Source organism: Schistocerca serialis, chromosome 1 (assembly GCF_023864345.2).
Source record: "Schistocerca serialis cubense isolate TAMUIC-IGC-003099 chromosome 1, iqSchSeri2.2, whole genome shotgun sequence".
In the NCBI taxonomy this organism is placed as follows: Eukaryota; Metazoa; Arthropoda; class Insecta; order Orthoptera; family Acrididae; genus Schistocerca; species Schistocerca serialis.
Genome location: NC_064638.1, coordinates 538,797,619 through 538,813,174, shown reverse-complemented (window position 1 = coordinate 538,813,174; position 15,556 = coordinate 538,797,619). Strand labels below are relative to the sequence as shown.

The window sequence follows — 15,556 nt, the reverse complement described above, 5'->3', positions numbered from 1 at the left end:
AGACTCGACCCAGTGTGGTAGCTTATCAAATAACCTAACAAATCTGAATATAAAGATGTCCAGTCACAGTACAAAAACCGAAGTCTTTGTTATGCCATTATAACATTGTTTATTATAGCTAGGCCCATCATATTTTAAAGTGAAACAAGAGAAGCTTTTCTTAATGTATAACAGACACTGGAATATGTATATATAGGGCAAGGTCATAATGCTGAACCTAATAAATAAATCTCTACAATGAATTCTAGCTGAGACCTTGCAGATCAGCCTTAAAGCTTTTTTCTGAGCTATAAATAAGCATTGGGAATAGCAGTTATTTCCTACAAGACTGTCCCAAATGTCAGATGAGAGGAGCTTCCCTACCGCATTTGGACTTCTGACATTTCAGTTTCCAACTCATAAAATGTTACCCTTTATGTGAATTTTCAAACTTTTTCTATTTGTCATCTTCCCTTTGGCAATCCTTTCTCCTGAATACCTGAATGGTGGGACTATTTCAGAATCTTCTGCCAACTACAGAAAACATTCCCTGTTGAAGTGTATTAGATGTCTTTAACACATTTCCATTCATTTTTTCATCATTACTGATTCTTCTGCCTTTAGAGGCAGTTTCACATTGGAAGAGCAAGAGGGTATCCTGAATCTCTATCCACTCTTCCATTGACTACTGACATGGCCACTGGCAGAATGTGGACAACTTCCCACACCGAAAGTCTTCAACCCCCATAGCTGATAATTTTTATTCAGTGCCTAAGCAGCGGTTGGGACTGAAACTGGGATCCAAGAACTTGGGATTAATAGTCAAAGACGCTATCCTTAGACCAATATCTCCCCCCCCCCCCCCCCCCAATGTAACTTATTTTCTGATTGCTTTCTGTATAATGTACTATCACTTACATGTTAACAATTACAGTGATTGTTGTACTTAAAAGAACTGACTTCATTTACTTGGAAACCTACACTTTGCTTTTCTTATATTATACATCTAAGCTGACACTTTAGGTTGTTTTATAACTGTCCTACAACAATATGCACTACTGAAAGTTAAGACCTTATAGGCTGTTAGGCTAAATCGTGTTCCTTTGGAATTTCTTCTTACACAATCGATGTTTCGATTCCTTTGCTGGGATCTTCTAGTGTTCCTGGTTAACTGATAATCCCATCACAGGGGTTGATTGTGCAAGAAGAAATACTAGAGGAATATTACACACCGTAACACTCTAGAAGATTTAACATTCAGTGTCAAAGGCCATGACTTACATAATGTAAACCAACTTTTGTATGCCTCAAACTTTTGTGTGTGTGTGTGTGTGTGTGTGTGTGTGTGTGTGTGTGTGTGTAAAGGTGGGATGCCAACAATCCATAGTAGTCACAGATTAATAATTAAGAAAGACACAATGTATCTCTGCTGCTTAAGAGATCACATGAGTGGCAGATGGTTGGTTTGTGGGATTGAAGGGACCAGACAATTAGGGCCATCGGTCCCTTTTTCCATGAACTTGAAACCACCAATAGAAATATAAACAAACAATGGAGGTAACAAGAGACGACACAGGACAAGAAAGACACAGACAGAGACCAGACAAAAGGAATTAAAATCGCACCAAGTGAGACAGTGGTTGGCCGAAAAAAAAAAAAAAAAAAAAAAAAAAAAAAAAAAAAAAAAAAGGAAAAGGCCAAACACCAAGAAACGCACTAAAAATCCCAGTCTAACATCATAGGCCAAAGGCCAGACTCAATACAAAAAAGGAGAAACACTTAGATCAAGTGATAAAAACCCTTGCACGAATAAAACTCAAAACTAAATTTTTCATCACAACATTGTCTGATAAAACTGCAGGAAGTGTATCAGGCAGTGCAAACGTCTGCCTGAACGGAGTTAAAAGCGGGCAGTCCAACAAGATGTGGACCACAGTCAAAGCTGACCCACAGCGACATGAAGGTGGGTCTTCGCGGCGCAATACATAGCTGTGCGTTATCCAGGTGTGGCAAATTTTCAGCCGGCAGAGGACAACAGAGTCCTTGCGAGAGACCTGCAAGGAGGAGCGCCACGCACCGGTAGCCTCCTTGATGGCCCGAAGTTTGTTGGGTGAAGGCAGGACGTGCCAATCTTCACCCCAGGTGCGAAGTACCTTCTGCCACAAAACTGACCTGAGGTCACTCTCCGGAAGGCCAATCTCCAAGGCTGGTGCACCGACAGCCTGTTTTGGCCAGTGTGTCAACATGTTCATTTTCCAGGATGTCTACATGACCCGGGGTCCACACAGAGACCACAGAGTGGCCGCAACGGGCATGAGTACGGAGTGACTGCTGGATAGCCACCAGCAGACGAGAGCGAGGGAAACAGTGGTTGATAGCTCGTAAACCGCTCAGGGAGTCACTACAGAAAACAAAGGACTCACCTGAGCAGGAGCGGATATACTCTAGGGTGCGAGAGATGGCAACCAGCTCGGCAATAGAAACACTGCAGCCAGCCGGCAATGAGTGTTGTTCACAATGATCACCTAGAATAAGAGCATAACTGACACAACTAGCACCCATCGAACCATCAGCCTTGAAATGCGGCAAGGATTGAAAGAAAGCAGCTGCGGAGGGCCTCAGGAGGGACTGAGTCCTTCGGGCCCTGTGCAAAATCGAGCCAAAGGCACGGGTGGGGCACACACCACAGGGGTATAAGCAGAGGGGCCCGGAAAAGAGGTGGAAGACTGAAAACCTCAAGCCCAGATAGAAGAGCTCTGACGCGAACCACAATTGTACACCCTGACCGAAGCTGCCGTTCAGGAAGATGGACGACCGAATGAGGGAACAGGAGACGATAATTGGTATGCTCGGGCGAGCTTCAAACATGTGTAGCATAAACGGCCAGTGATTGCTGGCACCAGAACCACAATGGACGGACACCTGCCTCCACAAGTACGCTGTTGACAGGCCTTTTATGGAAAGCTCCAGTGGCGAGTCGGATCCTGCTGTGAAGGATGGGGTCCAGCAACCACAATGCGGAAGGGGATGTCGAACCATAAGCCAGGCTCCCATAATCTAGACAGGACTGAATTAACGCCTGGTACAGCCGTAGAAGGGTAGACCAATCAGCACCCCAGCAATGAAGAGCATTAAGATGCCGCCAGCACGTTTGTTTAAGCTGCCGAATATGAGGCAGCCAAGTCAACCAGGTATCAAAAACCAATCCCAAAAACCGATGCATCTCCACCACAGCAAGAGGTTCGCAGTCAAGATAAAGCCATGGCTCAGGGTGAACAGTGCGTCGCCGGCAGAAATGCATAACGCAGGTCTTGGCAGCCGAATACTGGAAGCCACGCACAACAGCCCAAGACTGCGCCTTCTGGATAGTGCCATGCATCTGCTGTTCAGCAGCTGCAATGCCAGTGGAGCTATCGTACCGGCAGAAGTTGGCAGCATACAAAGGAAGATGAGACAGACATTCCCACTGCCACAGTGAGTCCATTAATTGCAATCAAAAAGAGGCAGACACTTAAGTCAGATCCTTGCAGTACCCCATCCTCCGGAACTCGGGAGGAACTATGGGAGGTCGCAACTTGCACACGGAAGGAACGAAGTGACAAAATTTTGTATGAAAATCGGGAGCGGACCCCAAAGACCACAACCATGAAGCGTAGAGAGGATGTGATGTCACCATGTTGTATCGAACGCCTTCTGCATGACAAAAAAGACGGTGACCAGATGCTGACCGCAGGCAAAGGCCATACGGATGGCCGACTACAGGCACACCAGATTATCGGTGGCAGAGCAGCCCTTACAGAACCCACCCTGAGATGGAGCCAGAAGGCCCCGCGGCTCAAGTAGCCAACTCAACCTCCGGCTCACCATGCATTGGAACAACTTGCAAGGAACATTGGTGAGGCTAATGGGGTGGTAGCTGTCCACCTCCAGTGGGTTCTTGCCAGGTTTCAACATGGGGATTACGACGCTTTCCCGCCATTGCGACAGGAGCTCACCCTCAACCCAGATACTGTTAGAAAGGTCTAGGAGGCATCGCTGGCAGTCCACCGAGAGGCATTTGAGCATCTGACAGCGAACACGATCTGGCCCGGGACCTGTATCAGGGCAAGCGGCTAGGGCACTTTGAAATTCCCACTCACTGAATGGAGCATTACATGTGAAATAAAAGGCTCCGACGTTCCAACCGCTGTTTCAGGGAGCGGAAGGCCAGTGGGTAATTCGCAGAAGCGGAACTCTGAGCAAAATACTCTGCCAAGCGGGTTGCAATTGTGACGGAGTCAGTACAGACTGCTCCATTCAGTGGAAGCGCAGGTACGCTGATGGGGGTTTGATAGCCATAGAGTCGCCTAATATTGGCCAAAACCTGCGATGGAGAGGTGGAGACATACCTTTACCAGCCTTCTTGCTTGTGTTGGCAAATGAGGTGGTGGGCTCGGGCACAGAGCCATTTAAAGGCGATTAGGTGTTCCAATGAGGGATGCCGCTTGTGATGCTGGAGTGCCCGCTTGCGATCTTTAATCGCCTCAGCGATCTCAGGCGACCACCAAGGCACAGTCCTCCACTGAGGGGACCCAGAAGAACAGGGAAGGTTGGTTGGGATTAAAGGGACCAGACTGCTACGGTCATCGGTCCCTTTTTCCAAATCCTAAAAACACCCACAGAGAATAAAAACGATTAACATAATAGAGCACAGACGACACAGAACAAGAGAAACGTAGATAAAGACCAGGCAAAACGAACTAAAATCACACAGAGTGTGACGGTGGTCGGCCGACCATAGGAACAAAAAAAGGAAAAGCCAACCACCGAGAACACATTAAAAACTGAGTTTAAAACCATAGGCCAAAGGCCAGAATCAACACAAAACAATAAAATAAAACACAAACACTCAGATTAAATGATAAAAACCCCCTGCCCGAATAAAACGTAAAACTAAGCCAGCCATAGCAGGGTCATCAGATAAAAGGGTAGGGAGCGTGTCAGGCAGTGCGAACGTCTGCCTGAGCACAGCTAAAAGCGGACACTCCAATAAAATGTGAACCACAGATAAAACGGAGCCGAAGCGACACAGAAGTGGGTCCTCACGGCGCAATAAGTGGCCATGTGTCAGCTGAGTGTGCCCAATGCGCAGCCGGCAGAGGACAACAGACTCCTGGCGGGAGACCCGAATGGACGACCGCCACACAGTCGTCGTCGCCTTGATACGACGGAGTTTGTTTGGTACGGGCAGGTTGCGCCATTCAGCATCCCACAAATCGAAAATTTTGCAGCGTAATAGTGCCCGCAAATCAGTCGCCGGGAGGCCAATCTCCAGAGGTGGTTGACTGGTGGCCTCTTTCGCCAGGCGGTCAACATTCGCATTGCCGGGTATCCCAACATGGCCTGGGGTCCAAACAAAGACCACAGAGCGGCCGCAACGGTCAAGAGTATACATGGACTCCTGGATAGCCATCGCCAGACGAGAACGAGGGAAACACTGGTCGAGAGCTCGTAAACCGCTCAGGGAATCGCTACAGATCATGAAGGACTCACCTGAGCAGGAGCGGATATACTCTAGGGTGCGAGAGATGGCAACCAGCTCGGCAATAGAAACACTGCAGCCAGCCGGCAATGAGTGTTGTTCACAATGATCACCTAGAATAAGAGCATAACTGACACAACTAGCACCCATCGAACCATCAGCCTTGAAATGCGGCAAGGATTGAAAGAAAGCAGCTGCGGAGGGCCTCAGGAGGGACTGAGTCCTTCGGGCCCTGTGCAAAATCGAGCCAAAGGCACGGGTGGGGCACACACCACAGGGGTATAAGCAGAGGGGCCCGGAAAAGAGGTGGAAGACTGAAAACCTCAAGCCCAGATAGAAGAGCTCTGACGCGAACCACAATTGTACACCCTGACCGAAGCTGCCGTTCAGGAAGATGGACGACCGAATGAGGGAACAGGAGACGATAATTGGTATGCTCGGGCGAGCTTCAAACATGTGTAGCATAAACGGCCAGTGATTGCTGGCACCAGAACCACAATGGACGGACACCTGCCTCCACAAGTACGCTGTTGACAGGCCTTTTATGGAAAGCTCCAGTGGCGAGTCGGATCCTGCTGTGAAGGATGGGGTCCAGCAACCACAATGCGGAAGGGGATGTCGAACCATAAGCCAGGCTCCCATAATCTAGACAGGACTGAATTAACGCCTGGTACAGCCGTAGAAGGGTAGACCAATCAGCACCCCAGCAATGAAGAGCATTAAGATGCCGCCAGCACGTTTGTTTAAGCTGCCGAATATGAGGCAGCCAAGTCAACCAGGTATCAAAAACCAATCCCAAAAACCGATGCATCTCCACCACAGCAAGAGGTTCGCAGTCAAGATAAAGCCATGGCTCAGGGTGAACAGTGCGTCGCCGGCAGAAATGCATAACGCAGGTCTTGGCAGCCGAATACTGGAAGCCACGCACAACAGCCCAAGACTGCGCCTTCTGGATAGTGCCATGCATCTGCTGTTCAGCAGCTGCAATGCCAGTGGAGCTATCGTACCGGCAGAAGTTGGCAGCATACAAAGGAAGATGAGACAGACATTCCCACTGCCACAGTGAGTCCATTAATTGCAATCAAAAAGAGGCAGACACTTAAGTCAGATCCTTGCAGTACCCCATCCTCCGGAACTCGGGAGGAACTATGGGAGGTCGCAACTTGCACACGGAAGGAACGAAGTGACAAAATTTTGTATGAAAATCGGGAGCGGACCCCAAAGACCACAACCATGAAGCGTAGAGAGGATGTGATGTCACCATGTTGTATCGAACGCCTTCTGCATGACAAAAAAGACGGTGACCAGATGCTGACCGCAGGCAAAGGCCATACGGATGGCCGACTACAGGCACACCAGATTATCGGTGGCAGAGCAGCCCTTACAGAACCCACCCTGAGATGGAGCCAGAAGGCCCCGCGGCTCAAGTAGCCAACTCAACCTCCGGCTCACCATGCATTGGAACAACTTGCAAGGAACATTGGTGAGGCTAATGGGGTGGTAGCTGTCCACCTCCAGTGGGTTCTTGCCAGGTTTCAACATGGGGATTACGACGCTTTCCCGCCATTGCGACAGGAGCTCACCCTCAACCCAGATACTGTTAGAAAGGTCTAGGAGGCATCGCTGGCAGTCCACCGAGAGGCATTTGAGCATCTGACAGCGAACACGATCTGGCCCGGGACCTGTATCAGGGCAAGCGGCTAGGGCACTTTGAAATTCCCACTCACTGAATGGAGCATTACATGTGAAATAAAAGGCTCCGACGTTCCAACCGCTGTTTCAGGGAGCGGAAGGCCAGTGGGTAATTCGCAGAAGCGGAACTCTGAGCAAAATACTCTGCCAAGCGGGTTGCAATTGTGACGGAGTCAGTACAGACTGCTCCATTCAGTGGAAGCGCAGGTACGCTGATGGGGGTTTGATAGCCATAGAGTCGCCTAATATTGGCCAAAACCTGCGATGGAGAGGTGGAGACATACCTTTACCAGCCTTCTTGCTTGTGTTGGCAAATGAGGTGGTGGGCTCGGGCACAGAGCCATTTAAAGGCGATTAGGTGTTCCAATGAGGGATGCCGCTTGTGATGCTGGAGTGCCCGCTTGCGATCTTTAATCGCCTCAGCGATCTCAGGCGACCACCAAGGCACAGTCCTCCACTGAGGGGACCCAGAAGAACAGGGAAGGTTGGTTGGGATTAAAGGGACCAGACTGCTACGGTCATCGGTCCCTTTTTCCAAATCCTAAAAACACCCACAGAGAATAAAAACGATTAACATAATAGAGCACAGACGACACAGAACAAGAGAAACGTAGATAAAGACCAGGCAAAACGAACTAAAATCACACAGAGTGTGACGGTGGTCGGCCGACCATAGGAACAAAAAAAGGAAAAGCCAACCACCGAGAACACATTAAAAACTGAGTTTAAAACCATAGGCCAAAGGCCAGAATCAACACAAAACAATAAAATAAAACACAAACACTCAGATTAAATGATAAAAACCCCCTGCCCGAATAAAACGTAAAACTAAGCCAGCCATAGCAGGGTCATCAGATAAAAGGGTAGGGAGCGTGTCAGGCAGTGCGAACGTCTGCCTGAGCACAGCTAAAAGCGGACACTCCAATAAAATGTGAACCACAGATAAAACGGAGCCGAAGCGACACAGAAGTGGGTCCTCACGGCGCAATAAGTGGCCATGTGTCAGCTGAGTGTGCCCAATGCGCAGCCGGCAGAGGACAACAGACTCCTGGCGGGAGACCCGAATGGACGACCGCCACACAGTCGTCGTCGCCTTGATACGACGGAGTTTGTTTGGTACGGGCAGGTTGCGCCATTCAGCATCCCACAAATCGAAAATTTTGCAGCGTAATAGTGCCCGCAAATCAGTCGCCGGGAGGCCAATCTCCAGAGGTGGTTGACTGGTGGCCTCTTTCGCCAGGCGGTCAACATTCGCATTGCCGGGTATCCCAACATGGCCTGGGGTCCAAACAAAGACCACAGAGCGGCCGCAACGGTCAAGAGTATACATGGACTCCTGGATAGCCATCGCCAGACGAGAACGAGGGAAACACTGGTCGAGAGCTCGTAAACCGCTCAGGGAATCGCTACAGATCATGAAGGACTCACCTGAGCAGGAGCGGATATACTCTAGGGTGCGAGAGATGGCAACCAGCTCGGCAATAGAAACACTGCAGCCAGCCGGCAATGAGTGTTGTTCACAATGATCACCTAGAATAAGAGCATAACTGACACAACTAGCACCCATCGAACCATCAGCCTTGAAATGCGGCAAGGATTGAAAGAAAGCAGCTGCGGAGGGCCTCAGGAGGGACTGAGTCCTTCGGGCCCTGTGCAAAATCGAGCCAAAGGCACGGGTGGGGCACACACCACAGGGGTATAAGCAGAGGGGCCCGGAAAAGAGGTGGAAGACTGAAAACCTCAAGCCCAGATAGAAGAGCTCTGACGCGAACCACAATTGTACACCCTGACCGAAGCTGCCGTTCAGGAAGATGGACGACCGAATGAGGGAACAGGAGACGATAATTGGTATGCTCGGGCGAGCTTCAAACATGTGTAGCATAAACGGCCAGTGATTGCTGGCACCAGAACCACAATGGACGGACACCTGCCTCCACAAGTACGCTGTTGACAGGCCTTTTATGGAAAGCTCCAGTGGCGAGTCGGATCCTGCTGTGAAGGATGGGGTCCAGCAACCACAATGCGGAAGGGGATGTCGAACCATAAGCCAGGCTCCCATAATCTAGACAGGACTGAATTAACGCCTGGTACAGCCGTAGAAGGGTAGACCAATCAGCACCCCAGCAATGAAGAGCATTAAGATGCCGCCAGCACGTTTGTTTAAGCTGCCGAATATGAGGCAGCCAAGTCAACCAGGTATCAAAAACCAATCCCAAAAACCGATGCATCTCCACCACAGCAAGAGGTTCGCAGTCAAGATAAAGCCATGGCTCAGGGTGAACAGTGCGTCGCCGGCAGAAATGCATAACGCAGGTCTTGGCAGCCGAATACTGGAAGCCACGCACAACAGCCCAAGACTGCGCCTTCTGGATAGTGCCATGCATCTGCTGTTCAGCAGCTGCAATGCCAGTGGAGCTATCGTACCGGCAGAAGTTGGCAGCATACAAAGGAAGATGAGACAGACATTCCCACTGCCACAGTGAGTCCATTAATTGCAATCAAAAAGAGGCAGACACTTAAGTCAGATCCTTGCAGTACCCCATCCTCCGGAACTCGGGAGGAACTATGGGAGGTCGCAACTTGCACACGGAAGGAACGAAGTGACAAAATTTTGTATGAAAATCGGGAGCGGACCCCAAAGACCACAACCATGAAGCGTAGAGAGGATGTGATGTCACCATGTTGTATCGAACGCCTTCTGCATGACAAAAAAGACGGTGACCAGATGCTGACCGCAGGCAAAGGCCATACGGATGGCCGACTACAGGCACACCAGATTATCGGTGGCAGAGCAGCCCTTACAGAACCCACCCTGAGATGGAGCCAGAAGGCCCCGCGGCTCAAGTAGCCAACTCAACCTCCGGCTCACCATGCATTGGAACAACTTGCAAGGAACATTGGTGAGGCTAATGGGGTGGTAGCTGTCCACCTCCAGTGGGTTCTTGCCAGGTTTCAACATGGGGATTACGACGCTTTCCCGCCATTGCGACAGGAGCTCACCCTCAACCCAGATACTGTTAGAAAGGTCTAGGAGGCATCGCTGGCAGTCCACCGAGAGGCATTTGAGCATCTGACAGCGAACACGATCTGGCCCGGGACCTGTATCAGGGCAAGCGGCTAGGGCACTTTGAAATTCCCACTCACTGAATGGAGCATTACATGTGAAATAAAAGGCTCCGACGTTCCAACCGCTGTTTCAGGGAGCGGAAGGCCAGTGGGTAATTCGCAGAAGCGGAACTCTGAGCAAAATACTCTGCCAAGCGGGTTGCAATTGTGACGGAGTCAGTACAGACTGCTCCATTCAGTGGAAGCGCAGGTACGCTGATGGGGGTTTGATAGCCATAGAGTCGCCTAATATTGGCCAAAACCTGCGATGGAGAGGTGGAGACATACCTTTACCAGCCTTCTTGCTTGTGTTGGCAAATGAGGTGGTGGGCTCGGGCACAGAGCCATTTAAAGGCGATTAGGTGTTCCAATGAGGGATGCCGCTTGTGATGCTGGAGTGCCCGCTTGCGATCTTTAATCGCCTCAGCGATCTCAGGCGACCACCAAGGCACAGTCCTCCACTGAGGGGACCCAGAAGAACAGGGAAGGTTGGTTGGGATTAAAGGGACCAGACTGCTACGGTCATCGGTCCCTTTTTCCAAATCCTAAAAACACCCACAGAGAATAAAAACGATTAACATAATAGAGCACAGACGACACAGAACAAGAGAAACGTAGATAAAGACCAGGCAAAACGAACTAAAATCACACAGAGTGTGACGGTGGTCGGCCGACCATAGGAACAAAAAAAGGAAAAGCCAACCACCGAGAACACATTAAAAACTGAGTTTAAAACCATAGGCCAAAGGCCAGAATCAACACAAAACAATAAAATAAAACACAAACACTCAGATTAAATGATAAAAACCCCCTGCCCGAATAAAACGTAAAACTAAGCCAGCCATAGCAGGGTCATCAGATAAAAGGGTAGGGAGCGTGTCAGGCAGTGCGAACGTCTGCCTGAGCACAGCTAAAAGCGGACACTCCAATAAAATGTGAACCACAGATAAAACGGAGCCGAAGCGACACAGAAGTGGGTCCTCACGGCGCAATAAGTGGCCATGTGTCAGCTGAGTGTGCCCAATGCGCAGCCGGCAGAGGACAACAGACTCCTGGCGGGAGACCCGAATGGACGACCGCCACACAGTCGTCGTCGCCTTGATACGACGGAGTTTGTTTGGTACGGGCAGGTTGCGCCATTCAGCATCCCACAAATCGAAAATTTTGCAGCGTAATAGTGCCCGCAAATCAGTCGCCGGGAGGCCAATCTCCAGAGGTGGTTGACTGGTGGCCTCTTTCGCCAGGCGGTCAACATTCGCATTGCCGGGTATCCCAACATGGCCTGGGGTCCAAACAAAGACCACAGAGCGGCCGCAACGGTCAAGAGTATACATGGACTCCTGGATAGCCATCGCCAGACGAGAACGAGGGAAACACTGGTCGAGAGCTCGTAAACCGCTCAGGGAATCGCTACAGATCATGAAGGACTCACCTGAGCAGGAGCGGATATACTCTAGGGTGCGAGAGATGGCAACCAGCTCGGCAATAGAAACACTGCAGCCAGCCGGCAATGAGTGTTGTTCACAATGATCACCTAGAATAAGAGCATAACTGACACAACTAGCACCCATCGAACCATCAGCCTTGAAATGCGGCAAGGATTGAAAGAAAGCAGCTGCGGAGGGCCTCAGGAGGGACTGAGTCCTTCGGGCCCTGTGCAAAATCGAGCCAAAGGCACGGGTGGGGCACACACCACAGGGGTATAAGCAGAGGGGCCCGGAAAAGAGGTGGAAGACTGAAAACCTCAAGCCCAGATAGAAGAGCTCTGACGCGAACCACAATTGTACACCCTGACCGAAGCTGCCGTTCAGGAAGATGGACGACCGAATGAGGGAACAGGAGACGATAATTGGTATGCTCGGGCGAGCTTCAAACATGTGTAGCATAAACGGCCAGTGATTGCTGGCACCAGAACCACAATGGACGGACACCTGCCTCCACAAGTACGCTGTTGACAGGCCTTTTATGGAAAGCTCCAGTGGCGAGTCGGATCCTGCTGTGAAGGATGGGGTCCAGCAACCACAATGCGGAAGGGGATGTCGAACCATAAGCCAGGCTCCCATAATCTAGACAGGACTGAATTAACGCCTGGTACAGCCGTAGAAGGGTAGACCAATCAGCACCCCAGCAATGAAGAGCATTAAGATGCCGCCAGCACGTTTGTTTAAGCTGCCGAATATGAGGCAGCCAAGTCAACCAGGTATCAAAAACCAATCCCAAAAACCGATGCATCTCCACCACAGCAAGAGGTTCGCAGTCAAGATAAAGCCATGGCTCAGGGTGAACAGTGCGTCGCCGGCAGAAATGCATAACGCAGGTCTTGGCAGCCGAATACTGGAAGCCACGCACAACAGCCCAAGACTGCGCCTTCTGGATAGTGCCATGCATCTGCTGTTCAGCAGCTGCAATGCCAGTGGAGCTATCGTACCGGCAGAAGTTGGCAGCATACAAAGGAAGATGAGACAGACATTCCCACTGCCACAGTGAGTCCATTAATTGCAATCAAAAAGAGGCAGACACTTAAGTCAGATCCTTGCAGTACCCCATCCTCCGGAACTCGGGAGGAACTATGGGAGGTCGCAACTTGCACACGGAAGGAACGAAGTGACAAAATTTTGTATGAAAATCGGGAGCGGACCCCAAAGACCACAACCATGAAGCGTAGAGAGGATGTGATGTCACCATGTTGTATCGAACGCCTTCTGCATGACAAAAAAGACGGTGACCAGATGCTGACCGCAGGCAAAGGCCATACGGATGGCCGACTACAGGCACACCAGATTATCGGTGGCAGAGCAGCCCTTACAGAACCCACCCTGAGATGGAGCCAGAAGGCCCCGCGGCTCAAGTAGCCAACTCAACCTCCGGCTCACCATGCATTGGAACAACTTGCAAGGAACATTGGTGAGGCTAATGGGGTGGTAGCTGTCCACCTCCAGTGGGTTCTTGCCAGGTTTCAACATGGGGATTACGACGCTTTCCCGCCATTGCGACAGGAGCTCACCCTCAACCCAGATACTGTTAGAAAGGTCTAGGAGGCATCGCTGGCAGTCCACCGAGAGGCATTTGAGCATCTGACAGCGAACACGATCTGGCCCGGGACCTGTATCAGGGCAAGCGGCTAGGGCACTTTGAAATTCCCACTCACTGAATGGAGCATTACATGTGAAATAAAAGGCTCCGACGTTCCAACCGCTGTTTCAGGGAGCGGAAGGCCAGTGGGTAATTCGCAGAAGCGGAACTCTGAGCAAAATACTCTGCCAAGCGGGTTGCAATTGTGACGGAGTCAGTACAGACTGCTCCATTCAGTGGAAGCGCAGGTACGCTGATGGGGGTTTGATAGCCATAGAGTCGCCTAATATTGGCCAAAACCTGCGATGGAGAGGTGGAGACATACCTTTACCAGCCTTCTTGCTTGTGTTGGCAAATGAGGTGGTGGGCTCGGGCACAGAGCCATTTAAAGGCGATTAGGTGTTCCAATGAGGGATGCCGCTTGTGATGCTGGAGTGCCCGCTTGCGATCTTTAATCGCCTCAGCGATCTCAGGCGACCACCAAGGCACAGTCCTCCACTGAGGGGACCCAGAAGAACAGGGAAGGTTGGTTGGGATTAAAGGGACCAGACTGCTACGGTCATCGGTCCCTTTTTCCAAATCCTAAAAACACCCACAGAGAATAAAAACGATTAACATAATAGAGCACAGACGACACAGAACAAGAGAAACGTAGATAAAGACCAGGCAAAACGAACTAAAATCACACAGAGTGTGACGGTGGTCGGCCGACCATAGGAACAAAAAAAGGAAAAGCCAACCACCGAGAACACATTAAAAACTGAGTTTAAAACCATAGGCCAAAGGCCAGAATCAACACAAAACAATAAAATAAAACACAAACACTCAGATTAAATGATAAAAACCCCCTGCCCGAATAAAACGTAAAACTAAGCCAGCCATAGCAGGGTCATCAGATAAAAGGGTAGGGAGCGTGTCAGGCAGTGCGAACGTCTGCCTGAGCACAGCTAAAAGCGGACACTCCAATAAAATGTGAACCACAGATAAAACGGAGCCGAAGCGACACAGAAGTGGGTCCTCACGGCGCAATAAGTGGCCATGTGTCAGCTGAGTGTGCCCAATGCGCAGCCGGCAGAGGACAACAGACTCCTGGCGGGAGACCCGAATGGACGACCGCCACACAGTCGTCGTCGCCTTGATACGACGGAGTTTGTTTGGTACGGGCAGGTTGCGCCATTCAGCATCCCACAAATCGAAAATTTTGCAGCGTAATAGTGCCCGCAAATCAGTCGCCGGGAGGCCAATCTCCAGAGGTGGTTGACTGGTGGCCTCTTTCGCCAGGCGGTCAACATTCGCATTGCCGGGTATCCCAACATGGCCTGGGGTCCAAACAAAGACCACAGAGCGGCCGCAACGGTCAAGAGTATACATGGACTCCTGGATAGACATCGCCAGACGAGAACGAGGGAAACACTGGTCGAGAGCTCGTAAACCGCTCAGGGAATCGCTACAGATCATGAAGGACTCACCTGAGCAGGAGCGGATATACTCTAGGGTACGAAAGATAGCGACCAGCTCAGCAGCGTAAACGCTGCAGCCAGCCGGCAATGAACATTGTTCGGAATGGTCCCCTAGAGTAAACACATAACAGACACGACCAGCAACCATCGAGCCATCAGTGTACCCAATGCCAGAGCCCTGAGACACTGCAAGGAGGGAAAGAAAGCGGCGGCGGAAGGCCTCCGGAGGGACTGAGTCCTTCGGGCCCTGTGCCAATTCCAGCTGAAGGCGAGGGTGAGGCACACACCATGGGGGTGTATGCAGAGGTGCCCGGAAGGAGGTGGAAGAGGTAAAGCCCCAAGCCCGGAGAGAAGCTCTCCGACGCCGACCGCGATCGTACAACCTAACCGGGGCCGACGAAAGCAGATGGACGACCGATTGTGGGAACAGGAGACGATAGTTTGGATGCCCGGGCAAGCTAAAAACATGGGCAGCATAAGCGGCCAATAAATGTTGGCGCCTGAACCGCAATGGAGTGACACCTGCCTCCGCAAGTATGCTGTCCACAGGGCTGGTACGGAAGGCACCAGTGGCAAGTCGTATCCCACTGTGTAGTATTGGGTCCAGCACCCGCAACGCAGATGGGGAAGCGGAGCCAGAAGCCAGGCTCCCATAATCCAGACGAGATTGGATTAACGCCTGGTAGAGCCGTAACAGGGTAGATCGGTCGGCACCCCCGCGGGTGTG

General features: G+C 50.8%; 1 protein-coding gene across 5 annotated transcripts in view; it reads right to left on the bottom strand.

Moving 5' to 3' along the window:
• LOC126474991 (condensin complex subunit 1) overlaps nt 1-15,556 on the bottom strand; it is a 213,738-nt gene that overhangs the window by 171,264 nt on the left and 26,918 nt on the right. The window contains exon 1 of one of the 5 annotated variants that reach the window (XM_050102540.1): nt 13,695-13,919. The exons of 1 other annotated variant lie outside the window; for it this stretch is intronic. In XM_050102540.1, coding sequence (XP_049958497.1) covers nt 13,695-13,754 — 60 coding nt within the window. In that variant the 5' untranslated portion in view covers nt 13,755-13,919. Of the gene's footprint in view, nt 1-4,367; nt 4,579-7,476; nt 7,669-10,585; nt 10,808-13,694; nt 13,920-15,556 lie in introns of those variants that run through there. 3 more of the 5 variants (XM_050102548.1, XM_050102560.1, XM_050102553.1) reach the window with 3 other exon arrangements.